At 41.9% G+C, this 22,702-nt stretch overlaps 1 protein-coding gene across 1 annotated transcript in view; it reads right to left on the reverse strand.

Annotated features, from left to right (window-relative positions):
- The window catches only part of MSMP (microseminoprotein, prostate associated), a 101,297-nt gene extending 85,042 nt beyond the window's left edge, over positions 1–16,255 (reverse strand). The window contains exon 1 of the mRNA XM_088464584.1: positions 16,165–16,255. Coding sequence (XP_088320710.1) covers positions 16,165–16,255 — 91 coding nt within the window. The remainder of the gene's footprint in view (positions 1–16,164) is intronic.
- Positions 16,256–22,702: the final 6,447 nt, after the last annotated feature.

Genomic DNA, 22,702 nt, shown 5'->3' on the forward strand with positions numbered 1-22,702 from the left:
ACAGCATCATGTGAGTGTCAGTGTGATATGTGTCTGTGGTTATTGACACGGAGAATATTTCTTTGCTGAGCATTTGCTGTATCTGATATATTGCAGCATCATGTGAGTGTCAGTGTGATATATTGCAGCATCATGTGAGTGTCAGTGTGATATATTGCAGCATCATGTGAGTATCAGTGTGATATATTGCAGCATCATGTGAGTGTCAGTGTGATATGTGTCTGTGGTTACTGACACGGAGAATATTTCTTTGCTGAGCATTTGCTGTATCTGATATATTGCAGCATCATGTGAGTGTCAGTGTGATATATTGCAGCATCATGTGAGTGTCAGTGTGATATATTGCAGCATCATGTGAGTGTCAGTGTGATATATTGCAGCATCATGTGAGTGTCAGTGTGATATGTGTCTGTGGTTATTGAGACGGAGAATATTTCTGTGCTGAGCATTTGCTGTATCTGATATATTGCAGCATCATGTGACTGTCAGTGTGATATATTGCAGCATCATGTGAGTGTCAGTGTGATATGTGTCTGTGGTTACTGACACGGAGAATATTTCTGTGCTGAGCATTTGCTGTATCTGATATATTGCAGCATCATGTGACTGTCAGTGTGATATATTGCAGCATCATGTGAGTGTCAGTGTGATATATTGCAGCATCATGTGAGTGTCAGTGTGATATATTGCAGCATCATGTGAGTGTCAGTGTGATATGTGTCTGTGGTTTCTGACGCGGAAAATATTTCTGTGCTGAGCATTTGCTGTATCTGATATATTGCAGCATCATGTGAGTGTCAGTGTGATATATTGCAGCATCATGTGAGTGTCAGTGTGATATATTGCAGCATCATGTGAGTGTCCGTGTGATATGTGTCTGTGGTTACTGACACGGAGAATATTTCTGTGCTGAGCATTTGCTGTATCTGATATATTGCAGCATCATGTGAGTGTCAGTGTGATATATTGCAGCATCATGTGAGTGTCAGTGTGATATGTGTCTGTGGTTACTGACATGGAGAATATTTCTGTGCTGAGCATTTGCTGTATCTGATATATTGCAGCATCATGTGAGTGTCAGTGTGATATGTGTCTGTGGTTACTGACACGGACAATATTTCTGTGCTGAGCATTTCCTGTATCTGATATATTGCAGCATCATGTGAGTGTCAGTGTGATATATTGCAGCATCATGTGAGTGTCAGTGTGATATGTGTCTGTGGTTACTGACATGGAGAATATTTCTGTGCTGAGCATTTGCTGTATCTGATATATTGCAGCATCATGTGAGTGTCAGTGTGATATGTGTCTGTGGTTATTGACACGGAGAATATTTCTGTGCTGAGCATTTGCTGTATCTGATATATTGCAGCATCATGTGAGTGTCAGTGTGATATATGTCTGTGGTTACTGACATGGAGAATATTTCTGTGCTGAACATTTCCTGTATCTGATATATTGCAGCATCATGTGACTGTCAGTGTGATATATTGCAGCATCATGTGAGTGTCAGTGTGATATATTGCAGCATCATGTGAGTGTCAGTGTGATATGTGTCTGTGGTTACTGACGCGGAAAATATTTCTGTGCTGAGCATTTGCTGTATCTGATATATTGCAGCATCATGTGAGTGTCAGTGTGATATATTGCAGCATGATGTGAGTGTCAGTGTGATATATTGCAGCATCATGTGAGTGTCAGTGTGATATATTGCAGCATCATGTGACTGTCAGTGTGATATATTGCAGCATCATGTGACTGTCAGTGTGATATATTGCAGCTTCATGTGACTGTCAGTGTGATATGTGTCTGTGGTTACTGACACGGAGAATATTTCTGTGCTGAGCATTTGCTGTATCTGATATATTGCAGCATCATGTGAGTGTCAGTGTGATATGTGTCTGTGGTTACTGACACGGAGAATATTTCTGTGCTGAGCATTTGCTGTATCTGATATATTGCAGCATCATGTGAGTGTCAGTGTGATATATTGCAGCATCATGTGAGTGTCAGTGTGATATGTGTCTGTGGTTACTGACACGGAGAATATTTCTGTGCTGAGCATTTCCTGTATCTGATATATTGCAGCATCATGTGAGTGTCAGTGTGATATATTGCAGCATCATGTGAGTGTCAGTGTGATATGTGTCTGTGGTTATTGACACGGAGAATATTTCTGTGCTGAGCATTTGCTATATCTGATATATTGCAGCATCATGTGACTATCAGTGTGATATATTGCAGCATCATGTGAGTGTCAGTGTGATTTGTGTCTGTGGTTACTGACATGGAGAATATTTCTGTGCTGAGCATTTGCTGTATCTGATATATTGCAGCATCATGTGAGTGTCAGTGTGATATGTGTCTGTGGTTATTGACACGGAGAATATTTCTGTGCTGAGCATTTGCTGTATCTGATATATTGCAGCATCATGTGAGTGTCTGTGTGATATATGTCTGTGGTTACTGACATGGAGAATATTTCTGTGCTGAACATTTCCTGTATCTGATATATTACAGCATCATGTGAGTGTCAGTGTGATATATTGCAGCATCATGTGAGTGTCAGTGTGATATATTGCAGCTTCATGTGAGTGTCAGTGTGATATGTGTCTGTGGTTACTGACGCGGAAAATATTTCTGTGCTGAGCATTTGCTGTATCTGATATATTGCAGCATCATGTGAGTGTCAGTGTGATATGTGTCTGTGGTTACTGACACGGAGAATATTTCTGTGCTGAGCATTTGCTGTATCTGATATATTGCAGCATCATGTGAGTGTCAGTGTGATATATTGCAGCATCATGTGAGTGTCAGTGTGAAATGTGTCTGTGGTTACTGACACGGAGAATATTTCTGTGCTGAGCATTTGCTGTATCTGATATATTGCAGCATCATGTGAGTGTCAGTGTGATATGTGTCTGTGGTTACTGACACGGAGAATATTTCTGTGCTGAGCATTTCCTGCATCTGATATATTGCAGCATCATGTGAGTGTCAGTGTGATATATTGCAGCATCATGTGAGTGTCAGTGTGATATATTGCAGCATCATGTGAGTGTCAGTGTGATATGTGTCTGTGGTTACTGACACGGAGAATATTTCTGTGCTGAGCATTTGCTGTATCTGATATATTGCAGCATCATGTGACTGTCAGTGTGATATATTGCAGCATCATGTGAGTGTCAGTGTGATATATTGCACCATCATGTGAGTGTCGGTGTGATATGTGTCTGTGGTTACTGACATGGAGAATATTTTTCTGTGCTGAGCATTTGCTGTATCTGATATATTGCAGCATCATGTGAGTGTCAGTGTGATATGTGTCTATGGTTACTGACACGGAGAATATTTCTGTGCTGAGCATTTGCTGTATCTGATATATTGCAGCATCATGTAAGTGTCAGTGTGATATGTGTCTGTGGTTACTGACATGGAGAATATTTCTGTGCTGAGCATTTGCTGTATCTGATATATTGCAGCATCATGTGAGTGTCAGTGTGATATGTGTCTGTGGTTACTGACACGGAGAATATTTCTGTGCTGAGCATTTTCTGTATCTGATATATTGCAGCATCATGTGAGTGTCAGTGTGATATGTGTCTGTGGTTACTGACGCGGAGAATATTTCTGTGCTGAGCATTTGCTGTATCTGATATATTGCAGCATCATGTGAGTGTCAGTGTGATATATTGCAGCATCATGTGAGTGTCAGTGTGATATATTGCAGCATCATGTGAGTGTCAGTGTGATATGTGTCTGTGGTTATTGACACGGAGAATATTTCTGGGTTGAGCATTTGCTGTATCTGATATATTGCAGTATCATGTGAGTGTCAGTGTGATATGTGTCTGTGGTTACTGACATGGAGAATATTTCTGTACTGAGCATTTGCTGTATCTGATATATTGCAGCATCATGTGAGTGTCAGTGTGATATATTGCAGCATCATGTGAGTGTCAGTGTGATATATTGCAGCATCATGTGAGTGTCAGTGTGATATGTGTCTGTGGTTACTGACACGGAGAATATTTCTGTGCTGAACATTTCCTGTATCTGATATATTGCAGCATCATGTGAGTGTCAGTGTGATATATTGCAGCATCATGTGAGTGTCAGTGTGATATGTGTCTGTGGTTACTGACGCGGAAAATATTTCTGTGCTGAGCATTTGCTGTATCTGATATATTGCAGCATCATGTGAGTGTCAGTGTGATATATTGCAGCATCATGTGAGTGTCAGTGTGATATATTGCAGCATCATGTGACTGTCAGTGTGATATATTGCAGCATCATGTGACTGTCAGTGTGATATATTGCAGCATCATGTGACTGTCAGTGTGATATGTGTCTGTGGTTACTGACACGGAGAATATTTCTGTGCTGAGCATTTGCTGTATCTGATATTTTACAGCATCATGTGAGTGTCAGTGTGATATATTGCAGCATCATGTGAGTGTCAGTGTGATATATTGCAGCATCATGTGAGTGTCAGTGTGATATATTGCAGCATCATGTGAGTGTCAGTGTGATATGTGTCTGTGGTTATTGAGACGGAGAATATTTCTGTGCTGAGCATTTGCTGTATCTGATATATTGCAGCATCATGTGACTGTCAGTGTGATATATTGCAGCATCATGTGAGTGTCAGTGTGATATGTGTCTGTGGTTACTGACACGGAGAATATTTCTGTGCTGAGCATTTGCTGTATCTGATATATTGCAGCATCATGTGACTGTCAGTGTGATATATTGCAGCATCATGTGAGTGTCAGTGTGATATATTGCAGCATCATGTGACTGTCAGTGTGATATATTGCAGCATCATGTGAGTGTCAGTGTGATATGTGTCTATGTTTACTGACACGGAGAATATTTCTGTGCTGAGCATTTGCTGTATCTGATATATTGCAGCATCATGTGAGTGTCAGTGTGATATGTGTCTGTGGTTACTGACACGGAGAATATTTCTGTGCTGAGCATTTGCTGTTTCTGATATATTGCAGCATCATGTGAGTGTCAGTGTGATATATTGCAGCATCATGTGAGTGTCAGTGTGATATATTGCAGCATCATGTGAGTGTCAGTGTGATATATTGCAGCATCATGTGAGTGTCAGTGTGATATGTGTCTGTGGTTACTGACGCGGAAAATATTTCTGTGCTGAGCATTTGCTGTATCTGATATATTGCAGCATCATGTGAGTGTCAGTGTGATATATTGCAGCATCATGTGAGTGTCAGTGTGATATATTGCAGCATCATGTGAGTGTCCGTGTGATATGTGTCTGTGGTTACTGACACGGAGAATATTTCTGTGCTGAGCATTTGCTGTATCTGATATATTGCAGCATCATGTGAGTGTCAGTGTGATATATTGCAGCATCATGTGAGTGTCAGTGTGATATGTGTCTGTGGTTACTGACATGGAGAATATTTCTGTGCTGAGCATTTGCTGCATCTGATATATTGCAGCATCATGTGAGTGTCAGTGTGATATGTGTCTGTGGTTACTGACACGGAGAATATTTCTGTGCTGAGCATTTCCTGTATCTGATATATTGCAGCATCATGTGAGTGTCAGTGTGATATATTGCAGCATCATGTGAGTGTCAGTGTGATATGTGTCTGTGGTTACTGACATGGAGAATATTTCTGTGCTGAGCATTTGCTGTATCTGATATATTGCAGCATCATGTGAGTGTCAATGTGATATGTGTCTGTGGTTATTGACACGGAGAATATTTCTGTGCTGAGCATTTGCTGTATCTGATATATTGCAGCATCATGTGAGTGTCAGTGTGATATATGTCTGTGGTTACTGACATGGAGAATATTTCTGTGCTGAACATTTCCTGTATCTGATATATTGCAGCATCATGTGAGTGTCAGTGTGATATATTGCAGCATCATGTGAGTGTCAGTGTGATATATTGCAGCATCATGTGAGTGTCAGTGTGATATATTGCAGCATCATGTGAGTGTCAGTGTGATATGTGTCTGTGGTTACTGACACGGAGAATATTTCTGTGCTGAGCATTTGCTGTATCTGATATATTGCAGCATCATGTGAGTGTCAGTGTGATATGTGTCTGTGGTTACTGACACGGAGAATATTTCTGTGCTGAGCATTTGCTGTATATGATATATTGCAGCATCATGTGAGTGTCAGTGTGATATATTGCAGCATCATGTGAGTGTCAGTGTGATATGTGTCTGTGGTTACTGTCACGGAGAATATTTCTGTGCTGAGCATTTGCTGTATCTGATATATTACAGCATCATGTGAGTGTCAGTGTGATATATTGCAGCATCATGTGAGTGTCAGTGTGATATATTGCAGCTTCATGTGAGTGTCAGTGTGATATGTGTCTGTGGTTACTGACGCGGAAAATATTTCTGTGTTGAGCATTTGCTGTATCTGATATATTGCAGCATCATGTGAGTGTCAGTGTGATATGTGTCTGTGGTTACTGACACGGAGAATATTTCTGTGCTGAGCATTTGCTGTATCTGATATATTGCAGCATCATGTGAGTGTCAGTGTGATATATTGCAGCATCATGTGAGTGTCAGTGTGAAATGTGTCTGTGGTTACTGACAAGGAGAATATTTCTGTGCTGAGCATTTCCTGCATCTGATATATTGCAGCATCATGTGAGTGTCAGTGTGATATATTGCAGCATCATGTGAGTGTCAGTGTGATATATTGCAGCATCATGTGAGTGTCAGTGTGATATGTGTCTGTGGTTATTGACACAGAGAATATTTCTGTGCTGAGCATTTGCTGTATCTGATATATTGCAGCATCATGTGAGTGTCAGTGTGATATGTGTCTGTGGTTACTGACACGGAGAATATTTCTGTGTTGAGCATTTGCTGTATCTGATATATTGCAGCATCATGTGAGTGTCAGTGTGATATGTGTCTGTGGTTACTGACACGGAGAATATTTCTGTGCTGAGCATTTGCTGTATCTGATATATTGCAGCATCATGTGAGTGTCAGTGTGATATATTGCAGCATCATGTGAGTGTCAGTGTGATATATTGCAGCATCATGTGAGTGTCAGTGTGATATATTGCAGCATCATGTGAGTGTCAGTGTGATATGTGTCTGTGGTTACTGACACGGAGAATATTTCTGTGCTGAGCATTTGCTGTATCTGATATATTGCAGCATCATGTGACTGTCAGTGTGATATATTGCAGCATCATGTGAGTGTCAGTGTGATATATTGCAGCATCATGTGAGTGTCAGTGTGATATGTGTCTGTGGTTACTGACATGGAGAATATTTCTGTGCTGAGCATTTGCTGTATCTGATATATTGCAGCATCATGTGAGTGTCAGTGTGATATGTATCTGTGGTTACTGACGCGGAGAATATTTCTGTGCTGAGCATGTGCTGTATCTGATATATTGCAGCATCATGTGAGTGTCAGTGTGATATATTGCAACATCATGTGAGTGTCAGTGTGATATATTGCAGCATCATGTGAGTGTCAGTGTGATATATTGCAGCATCATGTGAGTGTCAGTGTGATATATTGCAGCATCATGTGACTGTCAGTGTGATATATTGCAGCATCATGTGACTGTCAGTGTGATATATTGCAGCATCATGTGAGTGTCAGTGTGATATGTGTCTGTGGTTATTGACACGGAGAATATTTCTGTGCTGAGCATTTGCTGTATCTGATATATTGCAGCATCATGTGAGTGTCAGTGTGATATATTGAAGCATCATGTGAGTGTCAGTGTGATATGTGTCTGTGGTTACTGACACGGAGAATATTTCTGTGCTGAACATTTCCTGTATCTGATATATTGCAGCATCATGTGAGTGTCAGTGTGATATATTGCAGCATCATGTGAGTGTCAGTGTGATATGTGTCTGTGGTTACTGACGCGGAAAATATTTCTGTGCTGAGCATTTGCTGTGTCTGATATATTGCAGCATCATGTGAGTGTCAGTGTGATATATTGCAGCATGATGTGAGTGTCAGTGTGATATATTGCAGCATCATGTGAGTGTCAGTGTGATATATTGCAGCATCATGTGACTGTCAGTGTGATATATTGCAGCATCATGTGACTGTCAGTGTGATATATTGCAGCATCATGTGACTGTCAGTGTGATATGTGTCTGTGGTTACTGACACGGAGAATATTTCTGTGCTGAGCATTTGCTGTATCTGATATATTGCAGCATCATGTGAGTGTCAGTGTGATATGTGTCTGTGGTTACTGACACGGAGAATATTTCTGTGCTGAGCATTTGCTGTATCTGATATATTGCAGCATCATGTGAGTGTCAGTGTGATATATTGCAGCATCATGTGAGTGTCAGTGTGATATGTGTCTGTGGTTACTGACACGGAGAATATTTCTGTGCTGAGCATTTCCTGTATCTGATATATTGCAGCATCATGTGAGTGTCAGTGTGATATATTGCAGCATCATGTGAGTGTCAGTGTGATATGTGTCTGTGGTTATTGACACGGAGAATATTTCTGTGCTGAGCATTTGCTGTATCTGATATATTGCAGCATCATGTGACTATCAGTGTGATATATTGCAGCATCATGTGAGTGTCAGTGTGATTTGTGTCTGTGGTTACTGACATGGAGAATATTTCTGTGCTGAGCATTTGCTGTATCTGATATATTGCAGCATCATGTGAGTGTCAGTGTGATATGTGTCTGTGGTTATTGACACGGAGAATATTTCTGTGCTGAGCATTTGCTGTATCTGATATATTGCAGCATCATGTGAGTGTCTGTGTGATATATGTCTGTGGTTACTGACATGGAGAATATTTCTGTGCTGAACATTTCCTGTATCTGATATATTGCAGCATCATGTGACTGTCAGTGTGATATATTGCAGCATGATGTGAGTGTCAGTGTGATATATTGCAGCATCATGTGACTGTCAGTGTGATATATTGCAGCATCATGTGAGTGTCAGTGTGATATGTGTCTGTGGTTACTGACACGGAGAATATTTCTGTGCTGAGCATTTGCTGTATCTGATATATTGCAGCATCATGTGACTGTCAGTGTGATATATTGCAGCATCATGTGAGTGTCAGTGTGATATGTGTCTGTGGTTATTGACAAGGAGAATATTTCTGGGTTGAGCATTTGCTGTATCTGATATATTGCAGCATCATGTGAGTGTCAGTGTGATATGTGTCTGTGGTTATTGACACGGAGAATATTTCTGTGCTGAGCATTTGCTGTATATGATATATTGCAGCATCATGTGAGTGTCAGTGTGATATATTGCAGCATCATGTGAGTGTCAGTGTGATATATTGCAGCATCATGTGAGTGTCAGTGTGATATATTGCAGCATCATGTGAGTGTCAGTGTGATATGTGTCTGTGGTTACTGTCACAGAGAATATTTCTGTGCTGAGCATTTGCTGTATCTGATATATTACAGCATCATGTGAGTGTCAGTGTGATATATTGCAGCATCATGTGAGTGTCAGTGTGATATATTGCAGCTTCATGTGAGTGTCAGTGTGATATGTGTCTGTGGTTACTGACGCGGAAAATATTTCTGTGCTGAGCATTTGCTGTATCTGATATATTGCAGCATCATGTGAGTGTCAGTGTGATATGTGTCTGTGGTTACTGACACGGAGAATATTTCTGTGCTGAGCATTTGCTGTATCTGATATATTGCAGCATCATGTGAGTGTCAGTGTGATATATTGCAGCATCATGTGAGTGTCAGTGTGAAATGTGTCTGTGGTTACTGACACGGAGAATATTTCTGTGCTGAGCATTTGCTGTATCTGATATATTGCAGCATCATGTGAGTGTCAGTGTGATATGTGTCTGTGGTTACTGACACGGAGAATATTTCTGTGCTGAGCATTTCCTGCATCTGATATATTGCAGCATCATGTGAGTGTCAGTGTGATATATTGCAGCATCATGTGTGTCAGTGTGATATATTGCAGCATCATGTGAGTGTCAGTGTGATCTGTGTCTGTGGTTCTTGACACAGAGAATATTTCTGTGCTGAGCATTTGCTGTATCTGATATATTGCAGCATCATGTGACTGTCAGTGTGATATGTGTCTGTGGTTACTGACACGGAGAATATTTCTGTGCTGAGCATTTGCTGTATCTGATATATTGCAGCATCATGTGACTGTCAGTGTGATATATTGCAGCATCATGTGAGTGTCAGTGTGATATATTGCAGCATCATGTGAGTGTCAGTGTGGTATGTGTCTGTGGTTACTGACACGGAGAATATTTCTGTGCTGAGCATTTGCTGTATCTGATATATTGCAGCATCATGTGACTGTCAGTGTGATATATTGCAGCATCATGTGAGTGTCAGTGTGATATATTGCAGCATCATGTGAGTGTCGGTGTGATATGTGTCTGTGGTTACTGACATGGAGAATATTTCTGTGCTGAGCATTTGCTGTATCTGATATATTGCAGCATCATGTGAGTGTCAGTGTGATATGTGTCTATGGTTACTGACACGGAGAATATTTCTGTGCTGAGCATTTGCTGTATCTGATATATTGCAGCATCATGTGAGTGTCAGTGTGATATGTGTCTGTGGTTACTGACACGGAGAATATTTCTGTGCTGAGCATTTGCTGTATCTGATATATTGCAGCATCATGTGAGTGTCAGTGTGATATGTGTCTGTGGTTACTGACACGGAGAATATTTCTGTGCTGAGCATTTTCTGTATCTGATATATTGCAGCATCATGTGAGTGTCAGTGTGATATGTGTCTGTGGTTCCTGACGCGGAGAATATTTCTGTGCTGAGCATTTGCTGTATCTGATATATTGCAGCATCATGTGAGTGTCAGTGTGATATATTGCAGCATCATGTGAGTGTCAGTGTGATATATTGCAGCATCATGTGAGTGTCAGTGTGATATGTGTCTGTGGTTATTGACACGGAGAATATTTCTGGGTTGAGCATTTGCTGTATCTGATATATTGCAGCATCATGTGAGTGTCAGTGTGATATATTGCAGCATCATGTGAGTGTCAGTGTGATATGTGTCTGTGGTTACTGACATGGAGAATATTTCTGTACTGAGCATTTGCTGTATCTGATATATTGCAGCATCATGTGAGTGTCAGTGTGATATATTGCAGCATCATGTGAGTGTCAGTGTGATATATTGCAGCATCATGTGAGTGTCAGTGTGATATGTGTCTGTGGTTACTGACACGGAGAATATTTCTGTGCTGAACATTTCCTGTATCTGATATATTGCAGCATCATGTGAGTGTCAGTGTGATATATTGCAGCATCATGTGAGTGTCAGTGTGATATGTGTCTGTGGTTACTGACGCGGAAAATATTTCTGTGCTGAGCATTTGCTGTATCTGATATATTGCAGCATCATGTGAGTGTCAGTGTGATATATTGCAGCATCATGTGAGTGTCAGTGTGATATATTGCAGCATCATGTGACTGTCAGTGTGATATATTGCAGCATCATGTGACTGTCAGTGTGATATATTGCAGCATCATGTGAGTGTCAGTGTGATATGTGTCTGTGGTTATTGACACGGAGAATATTTCTTTGCTGAGCATTTGCTGTATCTGATATATTGCAGCATCATGTGAGTGTCAGTGTGATATATTGCAGCATCATGTGAGTGTCAGTGTGATATATTGCAGCATCATGTGAGTATCAGTGTGATATATTGCAGCATCATGTGAGTGTCAGTGTGATATATGTCTGTGGTTACTGACACGGAGAATATTTCTTTGCTGAGCATTTGCTGTATCTGATATATTGCAGCATCATGTGAGTGTCAGTGTGATATATTGCAGCATCATGTGAGTGTCAGTGTGATATATTGCAGCATCATGTGAGTGTCAGTGTGATATATTGCAGCATCATGTGAGTGTCAGTGTGATATGTGTCTGTGGTTATTGACACGGAGAATATTTCTGTGCTGAGCATTTGCTGTATCTGATATATTGCAGCATCATGTGACTGTCAGTGTGATATATTGCAGCATCATGTGAGTGTCAGTGTGATTTGTGTCTGTGGTTACTGACATGGAGAATATTTCTGTGCTGAGCATTTGCTGTATCTGATATATTGCAGCATCATGTGAGTGTCAGTGTGATATGTGTCTGTGGTTATTGAGACGGAGAATATTTCTGTGCTGAGCATTTGCTGTATCTGATATATTGCAGCATCATGTGACTGTCAGTGTGATATATTGCAGCATCATGTGAGTGTCAGTGTGATATGTGTCTGTGGTTACTGACACGGAGAATATTTCTGTGCTGAGCATTTGCTGTATCTGATATATTGCAGCATCATGTGACTGTCAGTGTGATATATTGCAGCATCATGTGAGTGTCAGTGTGATATATTGCAGCATCATGTGAGTGTCAGTGTGATATATTGCAGCATCATGTGAGTGTCAGTGTGATATGTGTCTGTGGTTACTGACGCGGAAAATATTTCTGTGCTGAGCATTTGCTGTATCTGATATATTGCAGCATCATGTGAGTGTCAGTGTGATATATTGCAGCATCATGTGAGTGTCAGTGTGATATATTGCAGCATCATGTGAGTGTCCGTGTGATATGTGTCTGTGGTTACTGACACGGAGAATATTTCTGTGCTGAGCATTTGCTGTATCTGATATATTGCAGCATCATGTGAGTGTCAGTGTGATATATTGCAGCATCATGTGAGTGTCAGTGTGATATGTGTCTGTGGTTACTGACATGGAGAATATTTCTGTGCTGAGCATTTGCTGTATCTGATATATTGCAGCATCATGTGAGTGTCAGTGTGATATGTGTCTGTGGTTACTGACACGGAGAATATTTCTGTGCTGAGCATTTCCTGTATCTGATATATTGCAGCATCATGTGAGTGTCAGTGTGATATATTGCAGCATCATGTGAGTGTCAGTGTGATATGTGTCTGTGGTTACTGACATGGAGAATATTTCTGTGCTGAGCATTTGCTGTATCTGATATATTGCAGCATCATGTGAGTGTCAGTGTGATATGTGTCTGTGGTTATTGACACGGAGAATATTTCTGTGCTGAGCATTTGCTGTATCTGATATATTGCAGCATCATGTGAGTGTCAGTGTGATATATGTCTGTGGTTACTGACATGGAGAATATTTCTGTGCTGAACATTTCCTGTATCTGATATATTGCAGCATCATGTGACTGTCAGTGTGATATATTGCAGCATCATGTGAGTGTCAGTGTGATATATTGCAGCATCATGTGAGTGTCAGTGTGATATATTGCAGCATCATGTGAGTGTCAGTGTGATATGTGTCTGTGGTTACTGACACGGAGAATATTTCTGTGCTGAGCATTTGCTCTATCTGATATATTGCAGCATCATGTGAGTGTCAGTGTGATATGTGTCTGTGGTTACTGACACGGAGAATATTTCTGTGCTGAGCATTTGCTGTATATGATATATTGCAGCATCATGTGAGTGTCAGTGTGATATATTGCAGCATCATGTGAGTGTCAGTGTGATATGTGTCTGTGGTTACTGTCACGGAGAATATTTCTGTGCTGAGCATTTGCTGTATCTGATATATTACAGCATCATGTGAGTGTCAGTGTGATATATTGCAGCATCATGTGAGTGTCAGTGTGATATATTGCAGCTTCATGTGAGTGTCAGTGTGATATGTGTCTGTGGTTACTGACGCGGAAAATATTTCTGTGTTGAGCATTTGCTGTATCTGATATATTGCAGCATCATGTGAGTGTCAGTGTGATATGTGTCTGTGGTTACTGACACGGAGAATATTTCTGTGCTGAGCATTTGCTGTATCTGATATATTGCAGCATCATGTGAGTGTCAGTGTGATATATTGCAGCATCATGTGAGTGTCAGTGTGAAATGTGTCTGTGGTTACTGACACGGAGAATATTTCTGTGCTGAGCATTTCCTGCATCTGATATATTGCAGCATCATGTGAGTGTCAGTGTGATATATTGCAGCATCATGTGAGTGTCAGTGTGATATATTGCAGCATCATGTGAGTGTCAGTGTGATATGTGTCTGTGGTTATTGACACAGAGAATATTTCTGTGCTGAGCATTTGCTGTATCTGATATATTGCAGCATCATGTGACTGTCAGTGTGATATGTGTCTGTGGTTACTGACACGGAGAATATTTCTGTGTTGAGCATTTGCTGTATCTGATATATTGCAGCATCATGTGAGTGTCAGTGTGATATGTGTCTGTGGTTACTGACACGGAGAATATTTCTGTGCTGAGCATTTGCTGTATCTGATATATTGCAGCATCATGTGACTGTCAGTGTGATATATTGCAGCATCATGTGAGTGTCAGTGTGATATATTGCAGCATCATGTGAGTGTCAGTGTGATATGTGTCTGTGGTTACTGACACAGAGAATATTTCTGTGCTGAGCATTTGCTGTATCTGATATATTGCAGCATCATGTGACTGTCAGTGTGATATATTGCAGCATCATGTGAGTGTCAGTGTGATATATTGCAGCATCATGTGAGTGTCAGTGTGATATGTGTCTGTGGTTACTGACATGGAGAATATTTCTGTGCTGAGCATTTGCTGTATCTGATATATTGCAGCATCATGTGAGTGTCAGTGTGATATGTGTCTGTGGTTACTGACGCGGAGAATATTTCTGTGCTGAGCATTTGCTGTATCTGATATATTGCAGCATCATGTGAGTGTCAGTGTGATATATTGCAACATCATGTGAGTGTCAGTGTGATATATTGCAGCATCATGTGAGTGTCAGTGTGATATATTGCAGCATCATGTGAGTGTCAGTGTGATATATTGCAGCATCATGTGACTGTCAGTGTGATATATTGCAGCATCATGTGACTGTCAGTGTGATATATTGCAGCATCATGTGAGTGTCAGTGTGATATGCGTCTGTGGTTATTGACACGGAGAATATTTCTGTGCTGAGCATTTGCTGTATCTGATATATTGCAGCATCATGTGAGTGTCAGTGTGATATATTGAAGCATCATGTGAGTGTCAGTGTGATATGTGTCTGTGGTTACTGACACGGAGAATATTTCTGTGCTGAACATTTCCTGTATCTGATATATTGCAGCATCATGTGAGTGTCAGTGTGATATATTGCAGCATCATGTGAGTGTCAGTGTGATATGTGTCTGTGGTTACTGACGCGGAAAATATTTCTGTGCTGAGCATTTGCTGTGTCTGATATATTGCAGCATCATGTGAGTGTCAGTGTGATATATTGCAGCATGATGTGAGTGTCAGTGTGATATATTGCAGCATCATGTGAGTGTCAGTGTGATATATTGCAGCATCATGTGACTGTCAGTGTGATATATTGCAGCATCATGTGACTGTCAGTGTGATATATTGCAGCATCATGTGACTGTCAGTGTGATATGTGTCTGTGGTTACTGACACGGAGAATATTTCTGTGCTGAGCATTTGCTGTATCTGATATATTGCAGCATCATGTGAGTGTCAGTGTGATATGTGTCTGTGGTTACTGACACGGAGAATATTTCTGTGCTGAGCATTTGCTGTATCTGATATATTGCAGCATCATGTGAGTGTCAGTGTGATATATTGCAGCATCATGTGAGTGTCAGTGTGATATGTGTCTGTGGTTACTGACATGGAGAATATTTCTGTGCTGAGCATTTGCTGTATCTGATATATTGCAGCATCATGTGACTGTCAGTGTGATATATTGCAGCATCATGTGAGTGTCAGTGTGATATATTGCAGCATCATGTGAGTGTCAGTGTGATATGTGTCTGTGGTTACTGACATGGAGAATATTTCTGTGCTGGGCATTTCCTGTATCTGATATATTACAGCATCATGTGAGTGTCAGTGTGATATATTGCAGCATCATGTGAGTGTCAGTGTGATATATTGCAGCATCATGTGAGTGGCCGTGTGATATATTGCAGCATCATGTGAGTGTCAGTGTGATATATTGCAGCATTATGTGACTGTCAGTGTGATATATTGCAGCATCATGTGAGTGCCAGTGTGATATATTGCAGCATCATGTGAGTGTCAGTGTGATATGCGTCTGTGGTTACTGACACGGAGAATATTTCTGTGCTGAGCATTTCTGGCAGCGTGCGGCACTCACCTCGGGCTTGGAAGTAGCAGCGACACTGCCCATGTGCTAGGAACAGGCTCAGGAGGACAGGGAGAAGGAGGCAGGGTGATGGGTGCAGCATCTCGCAGTGTCTCGCCCTGGATCCTGGGGTGTCAGGGTCTCTCTATGAACACAGATATCGCGCTCTCTCTCTCACTCTCACATATTTATATCATTTTGGTGGCGGCTCCGGCCAGAACCTGGAAATCCCATAAAACTCATTTCCTGATTTGAAAGGCAGAAAAACAAACCCCCTGATGAAGGCTCTTTTTGTTTTTAACAAGGTGTGAAAATGTGATTCAGTGCCCCTCTGAGGGGGTCGGTCCCAGGGCTGGCACTCATCCTGAGGAACCCTCTCTGGACCTCTCACACATCAGAGCGCTGCATGTCTCGTAGTGACACCACATACCAGCTATAATGCCCTAGTCAAGAGAGAGAAGGGAAATGAGACACCTGTTATTGGGAATTAGAGCATAAGCTCTGCAGCACAGGGGCTACATCCGGCAATATGTGGTACACATGCATAGTATCTATAGGTACCTCTGCTGCACTCTCTGTATACGTGGGTCCTGCTGTGCGGAGTGTGATCATAGCAATGACAACAGGTGCGCAGGGAGCGGCGCTGTAACCTGAAGGGGAAAGTATTCCCCCCTATTGCTGTTTTACCATGTAGTGTAATTACAATAGATTTCCTTCTCACTGTAGTAAAACCAGTTTCTTAATTACACATAAATAACAGATTATAAATGATTGTGGTGACTGTGGTACTGAGAGGGATAATATCTAGTGCTGCTGCACCAATTTCATATGAACTATCATGTTTTATGTACTGTAAATGTTTTTTTTAATAATGTTTTGGTCAAGCATACAATGCAGCACCGATTTAAGGGCCTAACTCAGCAGTGCACCACTCAACGCAGATTCCCGATGTTCGGGAATTTGCGTAGGAGCCAGACCCGTTCTGTGCATGGGTCACTGCAGCCGGCCAATGGTACGCAGATTATCCGATGCTGCATTGGACAACGCAGCTTGGATAAGTAATGCACAGGAGGTGTGATGCCTCCTCCTGCATTACCATATCTGCAAGGGTCGCACTTGCAAAGCTGCCTGAGTGCATACATCATATATCTATAGCCTGAGTGTATACATCATATATTTATAGCCTACGTGTATACATCATATATCTATAGTCTGTGTGTATACATCATATCTATAGTCTGCGTGCATAAATCATATATCTATAGCCTGAGTGCATACATCATACATCTATAGCCTGAGTACATACATCATATATCTATAGCCTACGTGTATACATCATATATCTATAGCCTGCGTGCATACATCATATCTATAGCCTGCGTGTATACATCATATAGCTATAGCCTACGTGTATACATCATATAGCTATAGCCTGCGTGCATACATCATATATCTATAGCCTGCGTGTATACATCATATATATCTATAGCCTGTGTGTATACATCATACATCTAGCCTGCGTGCATACATCATATATCTATAGCCTGCGTGTATACATCATATATCTATAGCCTGCGTGCATACATCATATAGCTATAGCCTGCGTGCATACATATCTATAGCCTGCGTGTATACATCATATATCTATAGCCTGCGTGTTTACATCATATATCTATAGCCTACGTGCATACAGCATATATCTAGCCTGCGTGCATACATCATATATCTATAGCCTGCGTGTATACATCATATATCTATAGCCTGTGTGTATACATCATATATCTATAGCCTACGTGTATACATCATATATCTATAGCCTGCGTGTATACATCATATATCTATAGCCTGCGTGTATACATCAAATAGCTATAGCCTACGTGTATACATCATATAGCTATAGCCTGCGTGCATACATCATATATCTATAGCCTGCGTGTATACATCATATATCTATAGCCTGCGTGTATACATCATATATCTATAGCCTGCGTGTATACATCATATATCTATAGCCTGCATGTATAGATCATATATCTATAGCCTGCGTGCATACATCATATATCTACAGCCTGCGTGTATACATCATATATCTAGCCTGCGTGCATACATCATATATCTAGCCTGCGTGCATACATCATATATCTATAGCCTGAGTGTATACATCATATATCTATAGCCTGCGTGCATATATCTATAGCCTACGTGCATACATCATATATCTATAGCCTGCATGCATACATCATATATCTATAGCCTGCGTGCATACATCATATATCTATAGCCTGCTTGCATACATCATATATCTATAGCCTGTTCGCATACATCATATATCTATAGCCTGCGTGCATACATCATATATCTATAGCCTGAGTACATACATCATATATCTATAGCCTACGTGTATACATCATATATCTATAGCCTGCGTGCATACATCATATCTATAGCCTGCGTGTATACATCATATATCTATAGCCTGCTTGCATCCATCATATATCTATAGCCTGAGTACATACATCATATATCTATAGCCTGCGTGCATACATCATATATCTATAGCCTGTGTATACATCATATATCTATAGCCTGTGTATACATCATATATCTATAGCCTGCGTGCATACATCATATATCTATAGCCTGCTTGCATCCATCAGGAGAGGGTGTGTGTTGCTGCAGCTCCTGGTGAACGTAGGTGTGGGAGGGGGCTTTCCCCTGTGAGCTTCTCCAGGCAAGTTGCCTCTGCCTGGGGAAGTGTGGCCGCTGCTGTGGGGCAGCTTATTCGACCTTGTTCTTCGGCTTATGAACTGCCGTTTATATTACTAAAAGTTTTAAGTATCCTCCCCCTGTGTGGTCCAGTGACTACTTGGCTGGGGAGGCATAAGGAAATGCCAAAGACCCCAAAGAAAACTAAGTCCCGGGGTGGTCCGGACAAAGCCAGAGGTGCAGGACTGGCTATGGCTGTTCAGCGCTTATCGGCGGAGGTTTCGTCGGAGCCGTCAGCACCAGCAAAGATGGAAGTAGGAGGTGAGTCTCACCAGTAAGCGGCCACTGTCTGCATGATAGAGTCGGCGGCGGCTGGATTCCCTGGCCACATGTGACCCGGCAGTGGATAGGGAGGAAGTCCGCGGGCCGGAAGATGCCAGTCAGGTGACCCAGGCTCTAATGATCTTGTGCCTGGAGATAGATGCCGCGGGCGGGTAGATCCCGGCAGCGTCTGCAGGGGAGCAATGTCTGGTAGGCGCTGAGCTGGAACTCAGGTGTCAGGGTCTCCAGCCCAAACGGAATTCGTCCCGGCTGTGGGGGTTCTGGTGAAGCCGGTTGTAGGAGGCCCAGGGGTCCTGGGAGGTCAGGGGTCGGATGTTTCTACAGTGGCAGTGCTGGTGACCCATGACCAAGCTGAAATAAATCTCAGGTCTGCTGGTGGGGGTGGGGGGGGAGTACCTGAATATAATTCAGGAGGAAGGGCTGGATTCCGCAGATGGTGTAGTGGAAGGAAGCATGTCATTAGAAACGGAGGAGAGTGGGGAGCAGTCTTCTGAAGGTGGTGAAAGTTATATCTATGCATCATATAGCATCGAAGAAATGCAGAAAGAAATAAGGAGGATAAATGCAAAGATAAACAATAAAGAAAAAAGAAGAAAAAAAATTCTTGCTGCAAATGGGCGCGAGATGTACTGAAAGATGAGATTGCAGTTTTGTATGATGTGTTGGAAAACGCAAGAAAGAAATTGGTTCTACTAAGAGAAATTAAAAAGGAGACTGCAGGGAAAAGCTTACTTCCAGCTGTCGGAAGGAAGGGGCAAAAAAATGGTGGAACAATTACAAAATAATGAATCCAGTACAGCATCTGGTGGTGAACCTGTGATATTATCGGAGCAAGTTGAGTCAGCAGTGATGGTGACGGAACCTCAGATAATGGAACAGGAGACGGTGTGCGGTGGAAAGGGCATTCGCAGTGCCGACTGTCTGGTGAGTGACGATGCATGGGGTTCTCGGAAGGTAAAGGGTATAGGTGCTTCATCTGTTGTCCTTGAGGCCGCATGTGAATCAGTCCCGCAGGCAGGAAAGGCAGGTGGCATAGGAGAACAGGTGGGTGCCGGTTCTGAAAGGCATGTAGAGGCCACAGATATGGAGCTAGTACAAGCGGTGGTACTAGCAGAGAGTAGCATGGAGGGGGGCCCCAAAGATAAGTTGTCCGCTGTTTGTAGTTTGCAGGCAGCTGGGGAGACATCAGGGGCCGGTCCCTGCGAAGAGCAGGGCGCTATCGATATAGGTCGGAGGTTGATAGGTACAGAGAGAAGGGCGCAAGGTATGCCGGTGTTAAATTTGTGCGCGGTCCCTATGGCTGAAATAACTGTAATAGAGACTATTTATGGTGACAAGATGTCTGTCCCAGTAAGGGCAAAGAAGGTGGTGGAAATAATTGTGAAAGACATTACAGCCAGGACGCTAAGATCGGCTAGCAGTACAGTTAACGAACCAGCACCAAGTGGGATATCCTATGCCAAAATGTGCAACCAATTGTGAATGTGGGGTCTGGGAATGTTGGTAAGAGGCGGAATCTTATCCAGTTTAAGTGGGGGGGGGAGGGGAGAGCCCGAATACAGAGGGTTTTTTTTTAATGTTTTTCGGCTTGGGGTTTGAGGCTGGTGATCTGTACGCCTGTATACATCCAGTGAGATCCCCGGATTATGATCTAAATTTCCTATTGTACCAAGGTTTACAAGCTTTTTGGGTGGTATGGCAGGCATACAGAAACAATTGCCCTTATAAAAACTTTATTGCAAGTTTGGTTACTCGCCAAGATAGAGTGAAAATTACGGTGTTGGTAAGGAATGAGTCCTTACCACCAGAGGACATATCCTTTTGGCTGTCGAGGTATTGCGAATTGCTATCAAATTTGGTGAAGTCTGGACATACATTAGGGGTATGGGGAGGAGCATGGGAGATTATGGTTAAATTGCGGTTGTCAGACTCTGGTATTGTGCATGTTCCCTTGGCTGCCTATATAGGTAATAATAGAGTTCAATGCTTTTACCCTGGGCAGCCGAGGACGTGTTTCAAATGCGGGGATTTTCGCCACCTTAGCGGAGACTGTAATGTGACAAAATGCTGCTTGTGCGGGAAGATTGGGCATGTTTCAAGGTCATGTAACATGGTGAGGTGTAATTTATGTGGTGAAGAAAGACACCTGTATAGTAGGTGTCCTAAGGCTAGCCATAATACAGAGTCTAAGATGTCTGGGCAAGAGGAGGCAGAAGCAAGTGGGGATGAAAATCCAATAGAAATTGTGAAAGAGATAGTAGACGGAAAACAGGACAGTGTTGGTGGGAGGGTGAGTAAGGTAAATACGGAAGAGGAACCTTTACAAATAGTGATGGGGAAGAGGAAAAAGAAAAGGAAGAATGTTGAGGAACAGGTGGTCTCGTCCAATGAGTTTGATGTTTTTTCCTCGGATGATGAGGGGGAGGTGTTTAGAGTAGGTGGTGAGTTGATGCAAAACTCAGGGAAAGATAGAGGGAATGCAAAAAGGAGAGATAAATTAGGAAATATGCAGAATTGTGATCAAGGGAAAAAGAGGAAGGAAGTGGCGCAAGGGTTCATTGTGGAAAATGCAGTAGTCCATATTTGGTTTCGGAGAGACAGATTTGGTGAACAATAAAGAGACTTTAGAGGATGAAGGGGAAGAGATAGATCTAGTAGAGGAGACCCAGTCGGAAGAATTGGAGGAAAGGTGTGAGGTTTCTTCTCAAAAACATTTAGCAGAAGGTTGTAATGAATTTGGGGGTGTGATGGTGGTTGGAAATGAACATCAGAATAGTAAAGGTACAGTGATGCCTCCTGAACCTTTTAGTAGGTGTTCTGTCCCAGGGAGGGACGGGGGAGTAGGAGTGACAGCTGGCCCGCAGAGGGTCGGTTTGTAGGGTTAAGTTTTTTGCTGTGGTTTTTTGGATTTGTGATTTTTTTGGACAAAGGAGAAGCAAGCAAGGTCTTGTTTTTTATAACCTAAAAACATGGATCCCCATCCTATATGATGTGCCACGATTAACGTGGCTTCCGTGGTTTCCGAATGTCTCGTAAGATGGCCTTTGATTTTTTCAGCACGGTTGAGGTTGATTTTTAATTTTTGCTGGAGACCCGGATTAGTAAGTTGGATCTTCTCCATAGGGTGAAGCCGGAGTGGAGAAGAGGTCCTTCTTACTGGTCTCTTGCAGCCGAGCCATACGGTGAGGTGGCAGTTCTTTTTACTGATATGGTAACTATGCACAAGGTTATAGAGTTACAAGCAGACAGATGTATGATTTTGGATGTCAACATGAAGGGACAGGATCTTAGGTTAATTAATATCTGTGGTCCTCAGTCACAATGGGAGAGGAAATGTCTCTTCATGGAGATAAAACCTTATCTTTTTACGGCCCAGCTGTCTTCGGTGGTGATTTTAATACCATAATTAGGCCAAAGGACGGAGGAGGCTCAAGGAGACCTCTGGGCTATGACTCTAATTTTTTTAGTTAGTATGGCTAGACAGGCGGGTCTGGTGGATGTG

The sequence above is a fragment of the Taudactylus pleione genome, unplaced genomic scaffold (genome assembly GCF_031769625.1).
Source record: "Taudactylus pleione unplaced genomic scaffold, aTauple2 ptg001693l, whole genome shotgun sequence".
NCBI lineage: Eukaryota > Metazoa > Chordata > Amphibia > Anura > Myobatrachidae > Taudactylus > Taudactylus pleione.